Source organism: Balaenoptera musculus, chromosome 11, assembly GCF_009873245.2.
Source record: "Balaenoptera musculus isolate JJ_BM4_2016_0621 chromosome 11, mBalMus1.pri.v3, whole genome shotgun sequence".
Taxonomy (NCBI): Eukaryota; Metazoa; Chordata; class Mammalia; order Artiodactyla; family Balaenopteridae; genus Balaenoptera; species Balaenoptera musculus.
In genome coordinates, this window is record NC_045795.1 from 33,808,660 (window position 1) to 33,824,160 (window position 15,501).

General features: G+C 41.4%; 1 protein-coding gene across 1 annotated transcript in view; it reads right to left on the reverse strand.

The window, feature by feature from the left end:
- Positions 1-596: 596 nt before the first annotated feature.
- LOC118904047 (adenylate cyclase type 10-like) overlaps positions 597-15,501 on the reverse strand; it is a 39,177-nt gene continuing 24,272 nt past the window's right edge. The window contains exons 19-32 of the mRNA XM_036869718.1: positions 14,060-14,329; positions 12,874-13,203; positions 10,591-10,654; positions 9,186-9,405; positions 8,719-8,844; positions 6,202-6,374; positions 5,492-5,648; positions 3,889-4,093; positions 3,703-3,799; positions 3,132-3,250; positions 2,734-2,851; positions 1,920-2,117; positions 1,191-1,398; positions 597-670 (exon numbers count right to left, since the gene is read on the reverse strand). Of these exons, the coding sequence (XP_036725613.1) occupies positions 1,368-1,398; positions 1,920-2,117; positions 2,734-2,851; positions 3,132-3,250; positions 3,703-3,799; positions 3,889-4,093; positions 5,492-5,648; positions 6,202-6,374; positions 8,719-8,844; positions 9,186-9,405; positions 10,591-10,654; positions 12,874-13,203; positions 14,060-14,329 (2,108 nt within the window). The 3' untranslated portion in view covers positions 597-670; positions 1,191-1,367. The remainder of the gene's footprint in view (positions 671-1,190; positions 1,399-1,919; positions 2,118-2,733; positions 2,852-3,131; positions 3,251-3,702; positions 3,800-3,888; positions 4,094-5,491; positions 5,649-6,201; positions 6,375-8,718; positions 8,845-9,185; positions 9,406-10,590; positions 10,655-12,873; positions 13,204-14,059; positions 14,330-15,501) is intronic.

A 15,501-nucleotide genomic window follows, 5' to 3' on the forward strand; every position in this document is an offset into this window, starting at 1 on the left:
TGTAAATGGTACAGCAACTTTGGAGAACAATTTGACAGTTCCTTAAAGAGCTAAACAGAGAGTTTCTGTATGACCCAACAATTCCATTCCTAGGTATACACTGAAGAGAACTAAAAACATATGTTCATACAAAAACCTGTACACAAATGTTTATCGTAGCATTATTCATAATAACCAAAAAGTGGAAACAACCCAAATATCCATTAGCTCATAAATGGATAAACAAAATGTGGCATATCCATAAAAAGGAATGTTATTCAGCCACAAAGAGGAATTCTACAACATGGAAGAACCTTGAAAAGATTATGTTAATGGATCTCACCTTATTATATAAGATGGAATCAGTTCATCTCAAAGCCTCCCTGGCCTCCGGTCTAGCTCTGATTCTAATTTCTGCCATAGTTGCATTCATGACTGTTAAGAGTTAAGAAAGATCTAAGTTTCATGCTTTAGAAACACAGGCTTTTATTTTGACAAAGATATAGATAAAGGCTAGCATATTTAATATGTATACTATACAGTATCTTAAAAAGGAGATTTGGGGGCATATCTTTGTATTACATGTAATAAAAGAATCATGGTCCCTTCAGATGATTTTTGTTTTAACATATACATTCTTGAATTTCTTCTTCATCTTTATTCTCCTTGACATCAGCCACTCTGACAAATCCTGAAAATAGGAACATAAAGAGTAATACAAACACAAGGAATTTCCTCAGCAATTACAAATTTAACTATGGCCTGGAATAGGAGGAGATTTGCTGGGCCCTAAAGCAAGAAACTATATTCTTTCCTCTCTTTTACTTGCCCATATCTTATCATTTACCTTCACAGACATTACATTGTGGTTTCTAAGGCCTTCTTTCTCCCTTAGTGACCATCCAGCTACTCCAAGGGAACAATCTATTTGTTTAAGCTGGAACCAAGGAGGAACTTCCTATGCCTAAGGGTTATAGATGCTGAAACAAAGGGCCAAGAGGGGCTCTTACACTGTTGAACAATATAAGGGGTCTCTGTCTAGGCTGGGTCCGGCACTGTGAGAGAAGGACAAATACCTCTGGAACAAGGACTAATCCTAATATCTGTATGTCCCTTCTTATTTGGAGGTACAGTCTTTGACTGCTTGTGAGTAACAATCTGAGACTGTTCTTTATGTCTCTCAGACAAGGGTTCCAGGAAGGAATGCTTACTCTGCAAATTTCCTTCAAAGGAGTTATTTTCCTCCAGGAATTCTCCCTCTATCCAAATCCTGGTCAAGCAGGTGTCAAAAGGTCTGATGATGTTAGTCAAGGACATGGACTCTCTCTTTCCATATCTCATTACAGAGGCTTTAAGCTCAGAGGCCCACTGGTGATAGACAGGGCAGGTCACACATCGAGAGAAGAACTCCTTAAAGTACTGAAAGGAAGCGAAGGTCTATTAGCTCAGGGATTAGTACCTTCTTTCCTCCACTCCACTCCATCAGAACTTACAGCAGTCCCCACTCAGCATACTCACTCAGGGCTGGGGTAACAGAAAGGAGTAAAGTACGCCCAGATGGTAAAGTAGGCCCAGAAAGTCTGTTTTGAGATACAGAGGAACTGGAATGTTTTAGACTCAGAAGGCAGGGATGCAGGGAGATGTGTCAAACTATAGACTGAGCCACAGTGGTCCATTGAGAAGGGCTAAGTGTTAACATTTTAATGGTACTGGGTAGTAGCTGTGCAAATCCAGAAAGTTAAGGAATCCAGTCCTGACCATGCAAGAATATCTGGGAGGATACATGAGGTAGGTGGAAAGACTTTCTAGGTGGAGTAAAAAAAGGGTTCAAGGGGGAAAAAGAGACAGAGGCAGCAAGGAGAAGAGTAAGGGAGAGATGCAGGTGGCAGAAAAGAGTATCATAACTTCGGTGTTAGTTGAAGGGTAACGGAGACAGGTACCTTGAGGTTTGGCGGGGAGTCTCTGAGGGAGTATGCGCGAAGACACCCTCTGGCATCTTCTGTAACATTAGCACATGGCACTCTAGGAATCGGACAAAGCCATGTGAACCAAATAGTGAGGCATTGGTTCTTTTCACCAACTGGCGAGCCTTGGAGAAGTGGTGCTCAAATAGCTTCCACTGTGAGTCCTGGGCAAACCTGAAAGGGAAGAATCACAGCTCTCAGCTCTCTCCCCTGCTTACCAACCATGGCTCTTTCATAGAACTGTCAATTTTTTAAGGCTCTAAGATCTCCTGGACAGTCAGAATTGTGATTCTGGTAAGTGGCCAAGGCTACTAACTCACATGTAAGGAGACTTAAAAGGAAACCAATGATATTCAGCCTTGCCATGGGTTATCTTGCACTTAAGTGTAACTCTAAACCAAACCCTTAATCTATAAGCCCAAACCTGTTAAGGGACAAGAAGAACCCTACAAATAAGATGGGGGGTAAATGGGAGGTGAATGGTTTTTAGAAGTGGGTTGGATGAGAGAAGCCGCCGCAATGAGAAGCCCACACACTGTAATGAAGAGTAGCCCCCACTCGCTGCAACTAGAGAAAGCCCGCGTGCAGCAACGAAGACCCAACACAGCCAAAAATAAATAAATAAAATAAATAAATTTATTAAAAAAACCCAAAAACAAAGAAGTGGGTTGGAGATGTGGAACAGTCCTGCCTGGGAGGGCAAAAGGCAATAGTTTAAATGAGTTCATGGTGTCTTCAAATTTCTACCCTTTCCCACAGCCCTGAGTAACACGTTGGTACCCCACATTACCACATGGCCAGAGAGGAGTGGACCCCCAGCATGACATTGCTCTGAGAATTTAGAATGCAGCTGTGCTCATAACGTTGAATGAAATGCAGACATTCCCCAAAGGGCCGACACAGCCATCCTGTGGACAGAGAAAGTAACCAAGTTAGTATAAGTTGTCCATGTAGGAAGTGGTATAGAAGGTGTGTGGTACAGGGGAGGAGACAGCACCTGAAAGGCAGACATCCCTGAAAGGCAGACATCCCTGAATCACAACGTGGTTCCTAGACCTTAAGGAACCAGAAGCCAGGAGCAGAGGCCATGCCTGAGGGACAGGCTCATGACTGCCTATGTTCCAAACCCAGGACCCCACCTGAGGTCTCAATTCCTCAGGAGTACAGCAGAGCCCAGCACAAATTTACCTTTTCCATAGAGCAGCAGATCTAAGCAAGCAGAATAGAAGCAGGCCAGGCCAAGGACATCATGACCCTGGGCAATGAGCGCCCACTGACTCTCCAGCACATGGACACACAGATCAAATCTGCCGAGAAACAGAGCCACTGGGACCAGCTAGAGAATGGGGAGGACAGTATAGGAGAGGAGGGGATCTTACACCTTCAAAGCAGCCTAATATCCCCTAAATCTCCTCTCCATAACTCTATTTATATAGAGAGCATCTGTGCCTGGGAGCAGACCTGTCTCTAAGGCAACGGAAGTGGGAAAATGACTCTGAGACAATTTCCAGGGTCTTGATCAATTACCTACCTCCCTGCAGAAAAATGGGGGAAAAAAGGAATATCTGGTAGCTCAGACTCTGCATTTCTACTCCTGACCCCTCAAACTTAAGACAATGCTTCCTGGAGTGACTAGAGAAGAGACAGTCCTGGCTGTGGAGAGGGAACAGTTTCTCCCTCTCCACTCTAAGCTTCTCTGGAAGATCATACCCTCCCTTCTAAGGCAATAGATACAAAGGACAGAAAATGATCTTAATACTTTTTCTTCAGAAATGCAGATCTGAAGAGAACTGAGAGAACCAGATTCTCCAGAGCTGGTTTCTTGAGGTGTCTGCATATCTCACGAGCTTGAAAACCTAAGGAGGTTAAAGAGCATCATGTGAGGTCTAGAGGTGAACCTGGCCTCTCTAAAAGCCCTAGGCCCACCAGCGTCAGGCCCCATTACCCAGCCTGATGGAGAAGTCAAGATGGCCGAGGCAGAGCTTGGTGTAGGCCAAGGCCTGCATGAGCTGGGCTGTGGCCAACAATCCCTCCCTGGAGAACCAACATAGGCTGTTCTTCTGAATGGCCATCTGCTCACAATGCAGCCACTTCTCCTTGTCACCCATGTTCTGGGAGAACTGGGAGAGGGCCACGTAGGTAGAGACAACCTGCAGGGCAACAAACATGGGGTAAATATTCTGACTGTACAGTCAGGCTGCATCTCCATCTCGTCCCTTTCCTGCATAAGAGCCCCCTGCATGCTTTGCTGCTCACTCAGTCAGCACTCCTGGGGGCCCCACCACTCACCTCAACTCCAGCTATGAAAACACACTCCTTCTCACCCCTACACTTCTAATTTGATTATTCTCACTGCCTGTTCTTGAAACAAACCACTTTCTCCATCTGCGCCTCTTGTTTCTCCCCAATCCAAGACTTTCCCCTTCAAAACGCTGGCCAAACTGCACCTCTTCTATGTTTTCCCTAATTAAGTCCTCTGATTCTTGCCCCTTAGAACTCTTCAGAACTGCTGCCTAGATCTCTGTTATCAGTTGCATGCACATTTGACATCATTGATGACACTCTTGAAACACCGTGTTCGTTAGGTTTCCAATAGAATAATCTTATTAAAATATAAGCAGACTTGGTCACTCCACTTCTAAGAAACCACTAACAGCTTCCCACCTTCTTTAGAGTAAAAGCCAAAACCCCTACAGTGGCCTACAAGGCCTGCACCATCTCCCATCCCCCTCCCTAGACTGACTCATCTCCTGGCTCTTCCACCTCTCCTCCCTCCCCTCTAGTCACACTGCCCTCCTCACTGTTCCTCAAACACAGAGGGCGTGCCTTGTGCATTCGCTATGCCCTCTTCCTCTCCACCCTTCTCCCAGATAGCCATGTGGCTTACTTTCTCATCTCCTTCAGATAGTTGCCCACATGCCACCTGCTCAGTAAGGCTTTCCCTACCATCTTATTAAAATTGCATCCCCACCCCTCACCCTGCAGCCAGTTCCCAGAACTCCATGTCCTCTGGTCTTCACGTAATTTTTCTTCATTGTATTTATTATCACCTAACATACGACATATTTCACTTATCTGTTTCCCTGGAACCAAGATCAGTGCCTGGCACAGAATAGGTGTTCGTCAAATATTTGTTGAACAAATGGATAAAAGAGAGATATAGACAGATGGACACTAAAATTAGGAAGACATATTTCCCTTTCTTCTTTTTTCCTAAGTCAGCAATTCTGATCCTTTTTTTAGACCACTGGCTTCTTTGAGAATCTGATGAAAGCTATGATCCCTTCCCTACTTCCTATCACTCCCCAAATGCTCTTTTGAACACACACACAAATCAACATTCATTTCAGAGAGTTCACAGATAGCTTCATACCTGGAAGCCCATCTATAAACTGCAAATTGAAAACCCTGCTCAAACCCAAATCAGTGGTGTCCCGCTAAGTCTGGGTTATGGTGGAACCACACTTAACCAGGGACTTGGCAGAGTCTCTCCCCCTAGCATTTTAGGTTTCTGTGTGAGGACAGAGGTAAACCAAGGGCTGGCTTACCTGGGCTTCACTGGCAGACTCCTTGGCTGAATTCTCCTGCATAAGAGTGGCCAGGTAGGCAAACCTGTGGCTGCTGGCTGTGGCCTCCAGGTTGTAGAGCTGCCAGAGCAGGGAAAGGCATTGCACCTGCTGCTGCAGGATTGCCAGCTTCTTCTTACTGGTGTGAAACAAAGGGTGGTTAGTGTGCCCTTATTCTTCACCAGTGTCCGCTATCCTTCCCCACAAGAAATCTGAGTCTACTCACCCAGACTTTCAGACTCAGAAAGGTTCCTGGGATCCCACTACTTCTAACCCAATATGCCTTTTAAATTCATCCCTCTCGACCAGAGAAAAAGTTTTCAAAGAGGTTTTATAAAAAAGGTTTCATTCTTTGAATTGCTCTTTTGGTTGAATACATTTCCTATAAATTATTATAGCTCAATAACCAGGTAGCAATTTAGTATTATGTGTATATATATCAGAGAAATAATATTGATATTAAGTTGCCATATATGTGTATGTGTACACACAATACACATATATGTATCTTTATTTGAAAGACACAGGATAATACCATACTCCAAAAACAAAAGAAGTCCTCATTCAGCTACAATGAATTGGCTGTAAAAAGAGCAGTCTTTATAGTCAAATAGGCAAAACTCCAGGCTGGGTCGTAGTTTAGTTCTCTGTGGCCCTGAATGGAAACAGGACAAGTTGGCTAGGCTTCTCACTTCTCACTAGGATTGTCTGGGGGTTGGCTCAGGGAACAGGAACGCCAGCATTTCTCTAGGAATGTTTGGAAAATGACACCAAACCAGGTCCAAGGGAAATTCCTTTTCAGCAGACGAAGGGCTTGCCTAGCCAATTTTTTGGCCAAGGTGATCTGTCCCATGTTGAAACAGACCTGGAGACGGTAAAATGAGAAACAGTAATGTAAATGTGGGAAGAATATTAAGGACAAGGTTCTAGATGTAACACACTGGCTTTTATTTTGGAATGTGTACTTGGGGCCCTTGAGGTGCTAGAGTGAGCTGAGTTGGAGCAGAGCCTGGCCACACTACCAGGCACCAGTAGGGCCACGAGCCAAGTAAAGGAGTGAGAAAACAGAATTACAGAGAAAGCACTCTCCTTTCTCATCTCTCACACATTTGTCAGTGAGTAGTAGAGGAAGGCTATGATTTAGAAAGTGATGCTCCTAGACTCAGATGGGATTATCATTTGGGCAGAGACTGAGATGCTTCAGATGCCATGGAAAGCATCTGAGATATCACCAAATCCCGTATCCCTCTTCATAAACAAGTTGTACCACCATAGTGCATTTGAGGGTAAGATCTGAGGAACTACCTTGAGGTTATCATATACCTGCATGTTCTGTGGCTAAATCCTCCAAGAAAATGATAAAGTCTATGGTAATTTCTGAACAATCTTAGGAAGACTGCACAATAATTCTTTCTTATAAAGGGAAAGAAATAATTATTTAACTTTGCTCCAAAGACCTTTTGGTTGAAACACAAATAATGCAATACCTTGGACAACTCTTAACATTCCCTTTGGTGTTCAAAGGCATTATACACATTAGGTTTGCTCTCCTAACCAAGGTTATCTTAAGGTTCACATTGAAACTAGTTTTTATTTATTTATTTATTTATTTTATTTTAAAGCTCGGCTCTCTAACAAAACATCCCCCATGGTTTTATGAAGTCATCATTTATAAACTGATAAATAATCATTCCAACACATTTTGTTCTGTTGGATTTAACAGTAATGAGGCTGGGGGAAGTTGCTGTTATGAGTTATTCATACAGAATAAGTAAGTTTACCCCTATTTGTCCTTTGAAAATGGAATGTCTCATGGCATGCTTTCCCCAGAGTTTCTATTTGATATACAAATCTCATTCCCTGGGGAAATTTGTTATAAATGATATACAGTGATCTACAAGGTATATTTATTTATTTATTTTTAAAACAAGATGTGGAATGGAGTATAGAGAGCTCCTATTTGTATATAACAAAGGAAGGGGAAAGATTATATACATTTATGTATGCTGAGCCCCTCTGGTAGAATACATAAAGAGAGGACACAGTGGCTCAGTGGTAGGGTTGCGGGGAGAGACTTTGAAATGTATGTTCTCTTTTTCCTTCTAGCTTTATTGAGATATATTTGACATATAACACTGTGTAACTTTAAGGTGTACAATGTGATGATTTTTTTAATTGAGGGATAACTGACATACAACATTGTATTAGTTTTAGGTGTATAACATAATGATTCAATATATGTATATACTGGAAAATGATCACTACAGTAAGTTTGATTAACATCCATCACCACATATAGTTACAACTTTTTTTCTTATGACGAGAACTTTTAAGGTCTACTCTCTTAGTAACTTTCAAATATACAATACAGTATTGTTAACTACTGTCACATGCTGTATATCACATCCCCAGAATTTACACCTTTTGACTTACCGTCACCCATTTTGTTCACCCCTGCATCCCCCTGAATTAGTTTATATACAATCCAGTGAGCAAAGGACATGACAGGCAATTCACAGAAATAAATGACCAATAAACATTTAAAGAAGACTTATAATATTTGATGTTGGTAAGGATGTGAAGAAGTGAGAAAAACTCGAATTCATATAATACTGTAGTGGAAAATTTGGCATTATATTTATTAATTGTAAAATCATTCATATTGTCTGCCTTAGCATTTCCACCTCTGGAAATTTCTCTTACAGAAACACTCTCACAAGGGAATAAAGAGATATTTACAAAAATATTCACTGTAGAAATGTTTATAATAACCCCAAATTAGAGACAACCTAAATGTACATGAAGAATGGAATGGTTAAGTAAATGTGATATATGGATATAACGTAGTACTTGGCACCTGTAACTATGATTGGATGTATGCCAATATGCAAATATGTTCAATCTGTATTTTTAAGAATAAAAGCCAGATGCAGAAAAAAGACAATGTAGAATTATGATTCTATTTTAAAAATAATGGAAAACAATAATGATATGACTATGTGTGTATAGCTGGTGGAATTCACACCAATTATTAACTATGCTGGGGGTGACATGGGATTAGTAAGCGCTCTTTGACTTTCTGCATGTATATCTGCTTTGAATTTGAATCACATTTATAATTGCACACAAAAAAAGAGATTTTAAAGGCAATAACAGGATATTCCTCAAGGAGAAACAACCCAAACTTCAAGGTTACCCCCTGCCCTCACCTCTGACCGAAGACAGCAGAAAGTGGCCTCCTCAAACTGAGAGATCTTCACCTTGTGCTTTTTAAAAAACGAGAATGCTGAGGGTTGGCCCAGAAGGCTGCTTGCCTTCCTCAAATAAAGGAAGGCCTCCAAACAAGACAAGGGATGGAGAAACTGGATTAGGATTTGGATGTTGCTAAGCGTGTGACTGGGGCGAGGGCTAGATCAAGGTTATGATGAATTTGAACTGGGGCAGGATTTAGTTAGAAATGGGGAGCTGGACTGTGTGTGCAGGAGTTGGGGCAGGGCTGGCAGCACATGGTGCTCCTTCACTCCCACTTCATATTTTCTCCTAGACCCATTACAGCTCCTTTCTCTCTCCCACTTTCCTCCACTTTTCATTGCAAGTTACTGGATGGTAAGAAATCCCTATCAAATTCCCCTAGTCGCAGGGCTCAGCTCAGGGGCAGAGAGCAGAGCTTGCTCACCATGTAATTATCTGACAGGTCCAAGGAGGCAGCGGCAGCCTCCAGCAGGTAATAAAACGCACAAGTGGTTTCTCCAATGACCAGGCAGTGCTGGGTGAGAGGTGACAGCACTAACTTCAGGACTTCCTTACAGTGGCAGGGCTTCGTGGTCAACATGTCTTTCTCGGGGCTGGTCTGAGCCAGTTTCCTGTTCACTTGATCCAGGAACTCCTCCTCTGTTCTTTGTGGAGAGAAGATGAAGAGCTGAGAGTGGCCACACAGTAGCCGCTCTTGCTGAGGCATTACCAGGTCTCAAAGTCACTTTGTCCAGGAAGCTTTCCTTTATAATTCATTAATTCTATGTCTATCTTTCTCCTCCATCGCTCCATAAGGTTTTGAAAGTCAGGGACCTGGTCTATAATGGCAAAGCCAAAGTACCTCACAAACTAAAGGAAACGACCACACCTGAAGAGTAAACTAACACTGTTACATGAAAACATAAAAATGATACAAAGCAGTAAGTAATAATACCTTTATCTATTAGCACATTTGAACTCCATCATGGCATATTTGACTATTATTTTATACAACACCACCACCTTACCCTACAATAACCCTGCCATTCAGGTAGGCAAAAATTACCTCCCTTTTACAGATGAGGAAATTGAAGCTCAGAGAGGTTAAGTGACTTATGTATGACCTCACAGCTGAGTAGAACCAAAACTAGAGTTCACCTTTCTGACTACTAGTCCAATGCACTTTCTACAGGCACCACGAGTCCAAAAGAGGTTTGATCTTTCTGAGACAGAATGATCGAAAAAAGTGGGAACTGAGGAGGGCTTTGAAGGATGGTGAACATTCTGTTAAGTGGAAGGATGTGGATGTCACTGAGTATTTTTAAAAAGCAGAACTGTGTGAGCAGAGACACAATAAGTGTGGGGGTGATTCATGTAGAATATAGATTTTTGTTTGAAAACTGAAGGAAATCAGGTTGGATAAATATAATAGGAAACTCGAGAGTGGCTGGTGAATTCAAGGTAGGAACATGTAAAATTGATAAGACAGGCATTGGAAAGCCAGGAGGTACATGGTTATGAAATGTAAAATCATTTTAATATCATCTGGGCTCAAAAGTAATTGAGAAGGCAAATTTATAGCTGAAAAAAATCTGCTACATGTACAATACATTTGAGAGCTATTAAATAAAGTTTTTCTTAATCACTAAAAAATAATTTCCCTACAAACAATCAAAAATTGCCTTTCTGATTCTCTGTTAACTTGAATTTTGGGCTGAGTACAAGAGTCACTACTCCTGGGTGGTCAGATGCCTTCCTTGTCTGCAGGTAAGGTGAGTGCCCTAGTTTAATGGTTATCTGTGTCTCACTTCCTGGCCTCCTCCACGCCCACTCTCAGCATCTCCATCTACCTGCAGTGTTCCCTTGTGAAGGCCTCCTGACTTCTGGGTGATTTTGTCTGGAACTGAAAACTGTCTGTAGGGGGAAAGAGATGATTATCTTTAATTGCCCATATTTGTATTAACTGAGAATATTTAAAATTCCTGACTATCTTTCCACTGCAGCTTAGTTCAGGACCTAATTGCCTCCCCCATTATAAAAATGATAAGTTTAGGTTTAAAAGTAGCCTTACACACAAGATTAGGGTGCTAATTTTTTCCTTAAATGCAACTATTTGTGATTCAAATAGTAACTCCTTTCATTCTCAAACTTCCCAAACCAATTCCTAATTCTGTTTGCAAAAGAAGTGAATAAAGAATGTGTCCATCTGGTTTGATGACTAATTCTAATAGTAGAAATCCAAGAATATATCTAGATCAGATTTACGACTAGATGGGAGCAAACCACAGATCCTAAGACCTAGTGAAGAAAATCATGAGGGCACACATCCCACCAGAGTCACAATGACCAGCAGAGGTTTTCAGCTTTACCTGGGTGGCCTTAAATAACCTTTATCCTCTAGATTTGCCTTTTCCTCTGCAGCTGTCTTCTGACCAAAAAGCAAAGACTGGGAATGATGTGGGGATGTTACCTATTTGGGCTCAGGAGCACAGGTGGTGGGATTGAAAAGGAGTCTAAGAGAATAATTATAGGGAGGACTTGCGTTAAGTAAAAGGACTGGCTCTCTGATTATTTAATGCTGTCACCTAAGGTAAGGTAAAGTAAGGCTAAGGTAACTAAGGAAACTGGAATTTGGCAGCACTACTGCAATGCACAATTGTCAGGGCATCACCATATCATAGCCCATGTGAACAGCACCCTCTGTTCTGCATGGTCATGCACAACGGCCCTGGGTCTGAGAAGCCTCCTCAGGGTCCGGCTGTGCTGGAAAGGTCTTGGGCCTCTCTCGCAGCTGGACTGACCAGGCTGTCGAATCTACAGCTGACAGTGACCTCTCAAAAACAAAAGGCCATATAGGAAATATGAATGATAGTGTGATTTCTTCATAATACCAACCAGGACATTTACTACTTTCCTCTTTCCCCTCAGAAATTACAAAAGTGCAAATGACTGTAGAGCTCATCAGCCAGTGACCAATTTCTCCAAGTTACTGGTCCACCTTCATAGAGTCATAAGAATGTTATGGCCAGAAGAGGTACGATCATAGATCAACATCTTCATTTTAGTCTTTTACTACCACCGATTCACCATCTCTCCCATATCCCTCTCCCCTGCCAACACCAACACCAACTTCTCTTTTATCAAAGTAGAAAAAGAGAAGATTTGCCTGGGTCTTGACAGCTGTCTTCAAATATGAATGAAGGCACAACTCTGAAAAATGAGTGAAAAAGCTGCAGGAAGGTAGAGTTCACCTTGATGAAAGAAGCTTTCTAACTGCTACTGAGAATGAAATGGGATGTCCTACAAGGTAAGCTAACTGAAGATGGTAAAACAAAGAGGGTGAACTCTTGGCCCTCAGCAGTGAAATCATGGAGTCCTAAGCACTGGACCACAGGGAATTCCCGAGGGTGAACTCTTATCTGGGATGTGGTAGAGGGCTATAGGCTTTGGGGAACATCTATCCACTAATCCAAGCTTCTTTAAGTAGCTAACTCCTACTTATCCCTCAAAATCTCACTCAAGGAGAGTCTTATCTACTCATTTCTCAGGCTGGGCTAATGGCCCCTTCTCTAGGTACCCCAACTCCTATGTAGTTCCGTTTTCATCATCTTTTCATGCCATATGGAATTCTCTATTTATATGTCTGTATCACCCCCCAAAAACTGATAATTTCATTTTGTATTATTAACACCTAACTGCAGCATCTGATACACATAAGGGCTCCATATATGTGTACTGAGCTGAATAATTACTGAGCTGAATAATTATAATAATAAAAACAATAACTAAAATGTATTGAGCACTAACCATGTGCCTGGCACTATTCAAAGCACATTATATATTTTAACTCATTTAATCCTCACAACAACACTATGAAGTGTGTATTGTTATTTTCCTCAATTAACTGAGGTTATGTAACTTGCCCAAGATTGCCAACCAAACCAAGAATAATCTCTAAAGTTCCTTTTAACTCTGAGATCACACTTTTCTTATTTCTGGTACTTCAGTGAGAAATGGCTCTCTCCACCTATTTTTCTCTTTTAATCTGATTTCACCTTTTGAATAAAGAGCTCCAAGTACACGAATAAAGAGTAGTGCTGCCCACGTGTCCTCTTTCTGCCCCCTAGATTTACCTTGGGGAGAAGGCAGCTGCAATTTGTCTGTGATCACTTGTGTTAGTATCGAGCCAGTATCTTTGTAGCTACAGAATCGGGAGGTCCCACTGGAGCTCTTAGTAGAACAGATGGCAAAACGGTGGAAGGGGACAAAATCCCCCCCGTGACAGCTCCCACAGCGGCAGGCCAAATCTCGAAGAAACCAGGCACATTCAAGGTGTAGGGCTGTCTGTTGTGCCTTGGGCCACAGCTCCCAAGCCGCTTCCTGCAATAGAGGCACTCCAAATTCTAGCACCTCGGTTTGAGGTAGGGATAGTTCCTCTTGTAGCCTGAGAGGAGAGCCAGCATCTGAAATATACGAAAATCTAAATGAGAGTCTCCCTTAAGGTTCTTTTATGCTACCAGGTAGCAAACTCCCAAGCACATGCTGCTAGTGTATAAGAAAATTTCATTTATAATTCCTATTTGGTATTATGGCTTCCTTTGTATAAAGAATTTTATACCAATCTGAGAGTGATATTGACCATATCTAGTATAAAGTACAACAGGGAAGAAATGATTAGTGGTAGAGAACTACATTGGATAGATTTCTTAGTTTTTCCTCCTAAATTGAGCTTTTTTACTACAAATTATTATAAACATCAAATAATCAGGAAGGCTCTGCTCAAATATATGGTCCAAACATATTTCAAAGTCAAAGGGAAATTGTTTGTGGATTATATATGCTTTGGGTAGCCTATGTCACAATTTTATTCTTTTTTGTGGAGAATATGAGATTGCAGCTATTTAATTTATATCTTGCTTTGTTCATATCTGTTTCAATATCACATGTGTTTAACGTCCTTGTGAATTTCTAAAATTAGAAACAGTTTATCTTATTTTCTTATTATTTATCCCAAGAAGCCAATAAAAGACTATGGCAATATTTTCTGAACCAAAAATCAAAATACAAATACTTAACACATGGGGTTAACATGGAGCTGGAATTCTTGAAATTAAGACAATTCTGAAAAATACAGGCTATTCATTCACTATAACCATGGCTCTTCCATGATTAAAATAATTAATTTCCCCAATCTCTTAGACATAAGCTTTAAGAGACTGAGGCCCATGATATATGATATTGATATTCTTTCTGAACACAGATACCCTCACCCAAAGCTCTCTATTCAGTCCTGAGAACAAGGGAGCAGCTCTTCCTCACCTGACTTTCTCTCCTCTTTGGTTTGTTCAATAATCTCGATAGAGGAAGGCATTAATATTGGCTCAGCAGGAAGGTCTTGGCTCTTGCTGCACCAGCGGAGCACATTTATATCCACAAGAGCCCTCAGTACCTGAAGTAGTTTATTTTTACCCCAGCCAGGCAGGAGGTGCTGCAGCAGATCTATGTGGAAGGAGTGACCAATGACTGCAGCACACTTAACCAGCAACTGTTCCCCTGGGCTCAGTTGATCCAGTTGGTTCACTGCTATTTCTGAAGAAAAAAAAAATCTGCAATGAACCGGCTTTCTACAAACATAGAATACACTGTGTTAATAATCTGTTCATAAAAAAAAAAAAAAAGGGCTTGCTTTTTTGTCCATCTGTTCTCTACTCAGCCAAATCTCTTGAAAGAGCCTTATCTCCATGTCCTCTTTTGTCTCCATTCCCCATTCATTATTCAACCAACAATCAGGTTTTCAGCACAACACTGAAATTGTTCCTCATGGTCACCAAAACCTTTTACTGGCAGATCCATTTTCTTCTTACTTTCAACTAAACATGGAGGCTGGGCTTCCTGGTCCCAGAACTCTAATTAGTATAAAGATCTTAACTCCAAGCATTTTAGTAAATCTCTCCATATTCTGACCCATATATTAAAGCAGTTGGTATTGAACCAGTAAGTCACCAAGCCCAAAATCTTGGAATAAATCTAAACTTTACCCTCTCCCTCACAACCAACTTGTCACCCACTCATTCTCTTTCTAAATGTTCTTGAATATATTTCCTCCTAAACAATTTTAGTATAAGCAGTCATTTTCACCTGGATCACTACACTACCTTGTTTTGAACATCTCCAATTTCCTCTCATTCTTATCTCAATAACACATTAACTAGTGGTAGAACTGTACACCTAAAGTACAAATATAGTCATGTCAGTCCCCTTCTTAAATACTTTTATAACTTACATGGCCTTTTACCATGTAGCTTTGGCCTTTCATTTAGACCAAGGCCTTGCTGACTGGACTGTTCATTTTAGCTTATGAGTTAAATCCTTTTTCCTTCCCTGTGGACAATACTGATCTTGGGTTAACTTTCTAGCTGTTTCCTAGGATCCTTATAAAATTAGAATGTCAGCTGAGTTACCAGGTAACACTGCTTATGCAAAGAGTGATCCCTGATCGGAAACTGAATTTGGACTAGGAAAACTGAATAAGCTACAAATACCTGGTGGTAAGCCACAGCTTTGGGGTTCCTTGAGTGTAGTAATTCTTGTAACAGGTCACAGTGCCTAGAAACTATGCCCACAGGACTATTATAAGAGATACCAGTTCCTTGTTGGGAAATGGGGCATCTAAGCACCCATCCATCATGGTCTCATCCCATCACATGTAAGCTATTCCTTGAGGCTCCAGAGAATAGCAGTGGGTACTGCTGTGAGGACCC